The sequence below is a fragment of the Dioscorea cayenensis genome, chromosome 6 (assembly GCF_009730915.1).
Source record: "Dioscorea cayenensis subsp. rotundata cultivar TDr96_F1 chromosome 6, TDr96_F1_v2_PseudoChromosome.rev07_lg8_w22 25.fasta, whole genome shotgun sequence".
In the NCBI taxonomy this organism is placed as follows: domain Eukaryota; kingdom Viridiplantae; phylum Streptophyta; class Magnoliopsida; order Dioscoreales; family Dioscoreaceae; genus Dioscorea; species Dioscorea cayenensis.
Window position 1 is genome coordinate 5,468,292 of NC_052476.1, and position 10,757 is coordinate 5,479,048.

Genomic DNA, 10,757 nt, shown 5'->3' on the forward strand with positions numbered 1-10,757 from the left:
CTGCATAAAAAAATATCTAACGCTTTTTATTTAGAAATAATAAAATATGTTTCAAGTTTTTTTGGAAGATAAGCTTAGAAAAAGGTGGGTTTAAGATTGTGGGTTTTTAAAATTCTAAGTAAAAGAGTCCGGTTGTCCGAATTTTTCACGTCCGGATCCAAAGCACGGATTTAAATCTTGATAACCAAGCAATGTCCGGATTCAACCCACATTAACACAACTTTTGTCCAAACCCGTTTTATTCCACTAGATCTAAATAGATTATTGCCACCTATAGTTTAAAACATAAATAAGTGTTGGGCATACTTTTCACAATTTTTATCTAATATTATAAATGATATATAGATGCTTATCATATTAATAATTGTTTATTAGGCTGACTAATTATTTGACCCATATAGGATCTTCATTAGAAATGAGATGAGAATTCACATCCCTTATTTGGAGAAATTTGCAAATATACCCTCTAAAAACATATACTTGCATTTATAGTCCTACAAATAACATCTTCATATGCATACCGGGCAAGCACATTTGTTATTCGTAAAACTGTAATAAAATGATATGATAATGTATTTTAAATATATTTATTTATTTATAAATAAATAAAACCTGAAACTATAAAAATATAAAATATAGATAATAGAGGTGTATCTGTAAATATACAAGTTTTGTAAGGGTATACATGAAAAACCTTCAATTTTATAAAAGAATGGAAAAAGAATCCCAAAGGCTGCCTACACATCCATTTCAAAGACTTCTATAACAATGTCAAAACTTTTCAGTACCCTTCAAACTTGATAGTTGATAATAATAAAGACAGAAACGCTAGTCAACGACTCAACCATCGAATTTGAAATGGATCGGTCTAGACTCTAGACTTGGTTTGTGGATGGGGTTATGCTTATGCCGCCCTTGATTTGATTCGCCGACATGGTGGGGCCTTTTCTTTTCTTTCTTTTTATGTGCTTGATTGAATTTGCAATTATTAATATACCCTTGCAATGGTTGTGTTTGATAGATATCTAGACACACATATTCTTCCTTTATGGTACTAAAGAAATATTGTCTCATTAAATTTTTATAGGTTTTAGAAGGCTAAGGTTGTGTAAAATTTTTAATTTCTTAAATACTTTTTAAAATATAGCATACAAATAGGGTTGCAAATAAACCAATGTATTCTTTAAAAGTTTGGAAGCTCAGCTTATTAAGCTAAACGACTGATTCTTAAATCTAATTGTTGGACCATAAAATAAATAAGCTAAACCTGAGCACTACCAAAATCGGTTTGTTGAGGCTCATGAACAACTCGTTTATTGTATTATTAAAAACTTGTTTATAAGAATTGTTGAGGGGCTCATTTAAAGTGTCATTTATAAGAATTATTAATAGGATCATTTATAGGATCTTTTATAGCATCATTAACAAGCTTGTTTACAAATTACTATTAATGTTACAAGAAAATCACATGTCATTTTAATATAAATTTAGGGAAAGAAATGAATTTATAATTTTCAGTATAATTAATGTTTCATATTATTTTTTAAAAAACAAATCATACCTTGCCCGACTCTTGATCATAAGTAAAATTTCATTTAAATTCTGATTATTTTTGTTTTTTTAAAAGTTGAAAATTTATTAGTAGACTACTATAGTAACTAGTTTTAATTTGGGATTGATGTAAAATAATGTTATTTATATAAATTGATATAGATATTAGTAGTATAGATTCAGCAAATCACATTAAAGGCATTAATGGAAATAAATGGTTCGTTATGTTTAATAAAACATATATTTATTAAAATATATTGTTCCATAAACACAATTATTTTTGGGTTTATGTTGTTGGAGTAATTTTTCTATAAATAGAGAGCAATTTTTTATATTGATTTAGGACTATCATAAAAATAATAATGAATTAGAAGGATTCCTATAAATATTATCAAAATAGCAATTAAAGATATAAGGTTGGTTGGTTTAAATCTAGTAATAATTTTTTAAAAAAACTTAATCATAAATTTGATTTTAGGAAAATTACTGTTTTGAAAAAATTAATATAATGTTGAATTATACCGTTTAAATTTTAATATACACTTATTAAAATTACAATTATATAAAAAACTAATAAGTAATGGAGCATTAATCCTCCAAAGCATACAGACTCATAATATTTATATTTTTATTAAAAAAATTATCACTATTACACAACTACACTTGTGCACTTTTAAAAAAATTATCATGGATAAAAAAACAATTTCGGATGAGAAGCTTTACTTTTTGGAAATGAATAAATGAGAGAAATAGTGAGTGAGATAAGAAATAGGTATAACAAATATTGAGGAGACGGTAATTTATTGATATATATTATGGCTATTTTATACCCAAGAAACAAAATGTAGATGATTGGATATTATTTTCTCATTTTGTATGCGGAAGATGTTGATTTCTATATCAATTATGTGAGAGAATCTCTTTATAAGAATTTTAAGAATTATGTTGCAATTTATATATCAACAATTGATAATGTAAGTCACGAGAATCTTCAACTAAGTGATGGTGGTGATTTGACGGTGGAAGTGGTAAAAAGTAAAGGTGTTGTTTGTGGGCTAAAAGCTTTTTGATGATTACATTATGATAGTTGACACCATTCAACATGTTAAGTGTGAATTAGATGTGTATTTTGAAGAGGGAGTGTATATATGTACTCCAAACTAGGCATCATAATTTAATGTAATAAAATAGTGGAATTCAAATACTTTAAAGTTTTGAATCTTGTCAGAGTTGGCGCACATCGTGCAAGTACTACTTTGTGGAGAAGATTGGCTTCAGAGCTTTAGTGTTTGGTTGTTAAGAGTGGATTAGGGGGGGCAGTGGCGGCGCCGGGGTGTGGCGAGGAGGGACATCTGCCACACCCTCCGCCGGAAAAAAAAAACCTCTTAGCTTCTGAGGATTGAGTTCTCGCAGCAGACGGGTCGTGTAGAGTCACGAGTGGTAGCAACAAAGATATGCATGGCACCATTCATTGCTACTTTGTGATGGTTTAGCTTATAGGATAATTAATGAACTATTTTTTCTCCATATCTATCTATTGATGGCAAGAAGTTATGCTATAAATAAGGCTAATTACTAATTGGATTATGTTATGTGGTCCATGTGGATCGACCATCACTAATCGGTGCCGGCATAGCACATGTTTGTAGAAATGCCTCATAGGGTCGACCATATCACATATGAGCTATTAGCCTATTACCACTTTGTAATTGTAGTAACTTGTCTCCTTATATTTTTGTACTCATGCATTATTAGAATGAAAGGCAACCATTTAGAGATTTGACATTGACTCATTATGTTTGTTTTTTTCGTAAAAAAATCTCATCTCCTGGATTTGATATCAAGATTTGGCTTTTGCACATAGAAAGATTGACCATATTGGTAAGTGTTTGTTTAATTGTTTTTTAGAATTCCATCACCGATATGTTGTTTTTTTGATTTTTTTGACTTCTAGTTTTTTTCATGTAATATTTTGTCAATTGACTTCACTATCAGATTCTTGGAGGTTTTACATCTGTTTGCATGCTTATGATCTTTGATTTGTTTATTTAAATGCATTGATTGTAAATTGTTATTGTTATTAATAGGAATTACAAAAATGAAAAAGTATTTCATGCCAATAAACCCAAGTCCTTCATCAACTCCAGAACCATTAACAACGAATAATGAAACTCCTATTGACCAAGCTAGTGGAAAAAGACCTCGTGTAGAGTTAGAAGTTTCCGATAATGATATAGTTAGTGATCCGGGCTTGAGAAATCCAATTGATAGCTTTCACTTAGAGATGAGGGATACATTGAGAAGGAGATACTTAGCTAGAGGGCCTTGTCAACTAGTTGGGCATCAATTTCCTCAAACTAATAAAAGGAGGTTTCTCCCTAACTGGAAAAAATTAAAGTACCAAGCATGGACGAAATTATCGAAAAGTCAGTCATATTACACTTGTTGATGGAGAACCAATGACTTATATTCATCATTTCCGTGGGAAATCTTTTGCAACGGTATTTCATTCTATTTTCATTTTCTTATAATTGATAAATATGTATGGCATTGGTTTTTATACTTGAAATGAATTGTGTTTAAATATGGCGGTGTAATCGATGAGGTTGCTGAAGAATTAAACAATCATTTCAATGAGGCAAACACTAATTTGCTTAAGGGTGTATTGAGTCTTGATCCTTCCAACAACTTTGCTCGTTTTGATCATCATGAAATACTCCATCTTGCTAGATTATACTCAAGATTTCTATCGTTGAGCTAGCCGAGCTTCACTACCAACTTGAACTCTACATTGATGTCGTAAGAGGGGATCCAGATTTCTATAATCTTGTTGATGTTGGAGCTCTTGCAATAAAGATGGTGAAGCATAAATATCATATTTGTTTTTCCTTTGGTGTATCGACTCATCGAGCTAGCATTGGTGTTACCAGCTGCCCTCACCATCGCTGAGAGATGTTTTTCAGGAATGAATGTTGTGAAGACCGATTTGGCGAACCGACTTGCGGATGAACCACCGCCGATTGTTTGGTGTGTTACATTGAGAAAAAAATATTCATTAGCATTGATGAAGAAACACTATGCAATGGTTTCAAAAGTTGGCATCTCGCGAAAAACTATTTTGAAACCTCTCAAAGGTTCCGTGCTTGGAGTACTCCATTGGTTAGGAAAAAAATTAGTTGTTATTCATGTACTTGTGTATAATAATGAAGTTTTTGAATTAATTTGACTTTTCTTGTTATTGAATGGATCAATTAACTTTTGATATGTTTTTATGTATTTATGTTTCATGTTTGTATGCCGATTTTTTTGTTGACCTGGTCGGAATGTTTATTCTGGCTACGGAAATTTTTCGGTCAACTTTTGCCCCACTCTCTGACGAGTCCCCGCACTGGCCAACGTGGGGAGGAGTGGATCGGGGAGGAGTGAGATGAGGGGAGTGGAGTAGGAGTGAGAATGAAGAACGATTTTGGTAGATAAGGTCGAGAGCGTAATTTATCGAGAATGAGAAAAATAAAGAAAGTAAATATGATAAATAGACACTTATGCCCTTATTCAAATGAATATTATATAAATTGAAAAAAAATAATTGTTATAAATAAATATTTCAAAAACTTTTTGTTAATATCATTAGTAATTAATTAACTATAATAAATAGCTAATTACATGTTTAAAGATATTTCAAATAAATAATTAATGATTTTTTGTTAATATAATTAATTACTTAACTATAATAAATAATAAATTAATGAAGAAATATAACTAATTAATTATTATAAATAAATATTTAACTATAATTATTAGTTATTATTGTTTTCATTTTAATTATTAATTATTAGTAAAATTATCAACTTAATTATTATATTTAATTAAACTATTATTATTTAATTAATAATTATTTTTAAAATTAATTATTTATTAATTATTTAAATTAAATTACTATTTTAATTATTAAATAAAAGGGTAAATAGGTTATTTTTCCCTAAGAAGTGAGGGAGGAGTGGAGCAATTCCCCCATTTTGGGAGGATTGCTCACTCCCCACTCACTCCCTATCCACTCCTCTCTCACTCCCACTCATGACCATCCAAACAAAGGTATGGATTTACTCCTCTCCTTATTGTATTAAAAAAAAATACATGGTGATTTTTCTTTATTTCTATCTTTGTTAAATTTAATTATGGATATATTTATTATTCGATGCTTCATACTTAAATTCAAAATTTAATACTTTCTTTCTTTTTTTTTTTATGTAGGTTACGGATGAAGTCAAAGAAATTATATTGCCGTGAATGAAGTTTCTAATTGCAAATATTTTAATGAAAGTATTGAGTTTACTTTTGTAATCAAATTTTGAGTTACATTTTGTATATATATATATAATGTAATATTTTAACTTATAGTAAATAATGTTTTATGTGTTAAAGGAATAGCAAAGTTGTGGAAGCAAAGAAATTATCACAATGAGGACATCTTGTTATATGTCATAAATGTTTTTTGGGAAATTTTACTAAATTATTAATTATATTGTGGTTTGCTTTTTTATTAATTTGGAACTTATGATTTAAGTTGTAATACTTTAATACTCTCTAATCTAAACCGTTTAGAAAAACGTTTCAAAAATGCTTTAACTCTGTTAATTCTTACTAATGTGATATAAAATTAGACCTGAATTTATCTTTTTATTCTTATCTAAATTACTAAAGCATGTACTAATAAGAACCATTCAGGTCTATTTGCATAGTATTTAAAAATCATTCAAATTATAATTGAAGGTATAGTTGAATAATAAGGGCAGAAAAAAAAAAAAGATTTATATTAACAAAGTTAAGTGTTTTGGTATTTTTCTGCAAACGATTTAGATTACATTGCACTAAATTGTTACAACTCAAATCACAAGTATTAAATTAATAAAGAGGTAAATAAATAACACCTGAAACTATAAAGACATAAGATATAAATGATAGAGGTGTATCTTTAAATATACAAGTAACATTTGTCTCTGCAATTTGTAAGGGTATATATGGAAAAACCCTCAAGTTTAGATGGGAATGGAGAAAAGAATCCCAAAGGCTGCCGACACATCCCTTTCTAAGCCTTCCATGACATTGTCAAAACTTTTTAAGTTTTTAAGTACCTATCAACTTAATACTTAATAATAAAGAAATGAATCTACTTAACACTTCTTAAGTATGAATTAATTAATTATTTTTTTGAGCACATGTTTCAAGAATTAATTGAGTTAATGCATGTTTAAGGTATGGAGAATAACTTGAATTGTTTAAATGATGGCTTTCACACTTAAGGAAATGGAAGAATATGGTGTATTCCCCATAAAGTGTGTTGGACTTGGATACCATTCTTTGGGCTACCATTGGCCTTATATCTAAAAGAAAAGTTATTTGCTTTCAATTTTTAATACATCTTAATTTCATAGTTTTGGTCCCCACAAAATATATGAATCATATTAACCATTTTGAATCCACAACAAAAATCAAACTAAGCAATAGGTCACAAGATAAGATCAACTTTCTCACACACATAAGGAATGTTTGATTTTTTTAAGTCAAAAATAATGTACTAAATTATTGGGGAAAGGAATGTTTGATTTTTTTAAGTCATAATAATATGTACTAAATTATTGGGAAAAGGACAAACAAGTAATTGAATTAATCACATGTACAGATAAATTAGGCCCAATAAATCAAACAACACTAACAACAATCAACCAATCAAACTAATAAAGAAACAAATACATAGAAACAAGATTTTAAACATGGACAACCAAACTAGCAAAAATCATTTTAGATCAATAATCACTACTGTGAAAATAATAAAAATATAAAATTATATTTGACACACCCAGATGATAACATCACTATCACCACATAAATGGATCCACAAGATTTTTAATGCAGAAGGATGAGTAAAATTTTCTTTCCATTTTCTATTCTTTTCATTAACTTAAATAAAATCCAAACAAAAGGATGAGTTTTTTCATAATAACTGAAAGCATCAGACAAATCAACAAGGATGGACATGGCCCGAGATTCCCCATCCCTTTCAGGAATATGCCTTGTATAGAGCGGAAATACCCTGGTTCTAACGGAAAAAAACAATCGGGGAGGGGAACGCCAATCGGGGCGGAGAATTGGCGTTCCTCTCTTTAGTTGTCTAATCGGGGTGGGGATGGGGAATCCTGGCCGGAATGGAAGAGTGGGTGGGGAGGGACTCTCCATGCCCGCCCTATGACCATTCCTACAAATCATAGATGAAGTTTAAATGAGCTAAATTTAATACATTCAGTTGAAGATGAATCTCTCTATTCACTCTAATGTAATTATCAACTGAGACTCAAATCACACACTAACACATACTATTCCAGTAATTTTTATTACAATTCTGAGAACCACAACCAATCAACCAACCAACTGACCAATCTCTATCATTCCAGTCTCATATTCTGAAAGTTTTCTGTATTGTTCCAACAATCTTTTCTGCGACATTGGGACCAAACATCCTTGGCAAATTTGCAGAAAGATCAATCTCGACAGTCTTAGTTTTTATCAAATTATCTCTTTGAATCAAAACATTTCTTTTTGCTCTCTTCCATTTGATGACTGCTGCAAGCACATTTATCCAACCATATTTGCAGGACTTCCTTGGCAACACTGCTCAATTGAGCCCCCATTACCTCTTCCATAGAACTCTCACCGTCGGCGCCGCAATTGATATTAACCGCAACGGCTGTTGGTGAAAGTACACTGCGAATATACAGAGATGAAGAGCAATATGGCTGCACATACGGTAAGTTATTGAGTTCCTGCCTGAGTTTCTCGAGTTGAGTGTCTTGATAGAATTCAGCAAGGTATTCAGGATGAAGGACAAGGTCTTTCCTTGGGAGCAAATCCATGAAGAGAACAAGAGAGGTTGGGCTACCCTGTATGAACTCCATGAGAAGGTGTGGTGCCTCAGTTGATGCATTGAGAAAGCCGAATAAAGTGGTTATGTTGAGAGCACCAGTTGGAAGCTTGCAGTGAAGCCAAGACTCTAGAATGAAGTCAACCTACAAAGAACCAAATTTATCTCAAACTATGATAACAAAACAGTAAAAAAAATAAACCAAACTGTCAAAAGGTTTTCAGTTTGATTTCAAACTTTATCTGTATCAATTGTATGCCAAATTAATACTATTCTTTCAATTCTATGCCACATGCTTATATACAAATTGAAATAAATAAAATCCTTGGACCATTATTTTCTTATACAATTTGCAAGCTTTAGTTAATTAACAAAAACAAAATTATATACATGTATTATATTTCATAAGATTTTATATTTATATGTAAATGTTAGTTCATGCATGTATCAGAATTCGTGAAATAGAATCATTTTTGTTGACACAGTTTTCCCAAGACTCAAAAAATGTTAAAAAAATAACAAAAGGATAAACTAACCATTGTATGTATTAACAAACAAAACTGAAAGAAAATAAATAGTGCAGTATCAAATTGAGACATAAGAATTTTGAATAAAACAAAGTTTAGATTTATCATGAAAATAGCACCTTTTTGCATCTAATCACTTTCTTCAAAGGCATGACTTTTCAATCATTGTATTTTAGAATCTTTCTCTTGTAATCATCGAGTATCCATGAATGCATCTGATAAATTGTTTATGATAAATGGCATAGCGACAGGCAATCCAGTCACCAGTAGAAAACAAAAACAATCAAAGAAAAAAATGATATCTGCTAGAAACGTAAGTATCAAAGATTTAACAAACTAAGAGCAATCAAATCATTATAAACTAGGTTTACCAAATAGACTTCCCAACTCAACTCATTGGTCACCACTATCGTTTTTTCCTCGACACCACTAATATCACAATCTGCGAGGCACATTGGATGGTGATCAGTGACTTGAGATTTCTATTTTGTACACCTAGTTTGTAAGAAACACAAACACATAGATGTATAAGAAATGAAAACAAGCACAATTACAAGGCAAGATTAACATAAGAAAGTTCACAGACATTCCTAAACCAGTAACCATTGCGAAAAAAAAAAAAAATGGCTTTCAAAATTGAGATATTATCCCTCAATGAACTCGAAAATACTACTCTCTATCAAAGGGGTTCAATCTTTTAGTGGTTTATATCCATAAATTCTGAGAGGACCAAAGAGTCAAAGACCTATCTTCTCCAAAGAAGAACACAACCATTCTCTCTCTCTCAACACACACACACTCTCTCTCTCACACACACAGAAACCCAACAAATGGGAATACCAAGTCTAAACAAAGATAAGTTTTTTACTAATTTCTCAGAAAAAAAAACTACAGAAAGCACATAGAAATCTATAATAATAATAATAAAAAAAAAAACATGTTTTTAAGGCAATACCAAGTCTGAACAAAGATAAATTTGTTACTAGTTTCTCAGAAAAAAAAAACAACAGAAAGCACAAAGAAATCTTAAAAAAAAAAAGCATGTTAATCAAAAATTAAACTTGCAGCAAAGTGAATGATTTAAATGATATACTTGCAGGTTTAAGGTGTATAATTAAAAACAGGATGAGAGTTGTGAAATATAGAGAAAGAGGGAAAACGCACCGGTGAATCATGGGCACCGGATCTGATATCAAGGGCACCGAAGGAGGTGGAGGCATCGTTGTGGAAGGAGAGGACGTCGGAGGGGACAGAGGAAGGGAGGAGATGAGAGGCCAAGCGAGAATGGACTGTCGATAAGAGGGAGAGCATGAGCTCCCGGTGGGGAGGAGGGAGGTAGGGGAAGTCCAGCAGCGGAGAGGGGCTCCGGCTCCGGCTCATGGATGCCCGGGGCTTGATCCGAGGGAGAGATGAGGGCTTTGGAGGATGAAGGAATGCTTGGTGGCTGAGCACTAGCATCTGTGGACTGGAAATTTCTTTTCTTTTTGGTTTTTTTCAGTGTATGGTTGGTTCACCTTTGTTTATTATTATTATTATTATTATTCTATTTTGTTTTTTTTAATAAAAAATTTGATTGATTTTTTGTTTACCTCAATTACGGGTGGCAGTAATCTGGGCTTGTCGGTTTTGTCCAACCTAATATAAAGTTGGACAGAAGTTTTGTTAATATGGGACTGGTCTAGATATAGTTTGGTTATCCAGATTTAAATCCCGAGTCTAGCCAATTAAATTCGGACAACCGGGTTTTTATACTTTAAAATTTT

General features: G+C 31.2%; 1 protein-coding gene across 1 annotated transcript; it reads right to left on the minus strand.

The window, feature by feature from the left end:
* Positions 1-7,829: 7,829 nt before the first annotated feature.
* On the minus strand, positions 7,830-10,493 carry LOC120262932 (red chlorophyll catabolite reductase-like). Its single transcript, XM_039270845.1, is given in 3 exon segments — positions 7,830-8,143; positions 8,145-8,612; positions 10,159-10,493. Coding segments are annotated over 3 exon segments (903 nt in total). The 5' UTR covers positions 10,453-10,493; the 3' UTR covers positions 7,830-8,002.
* Between the last annotated feature and the right edge of the window lie 264 nt (positions 10,494-10,757).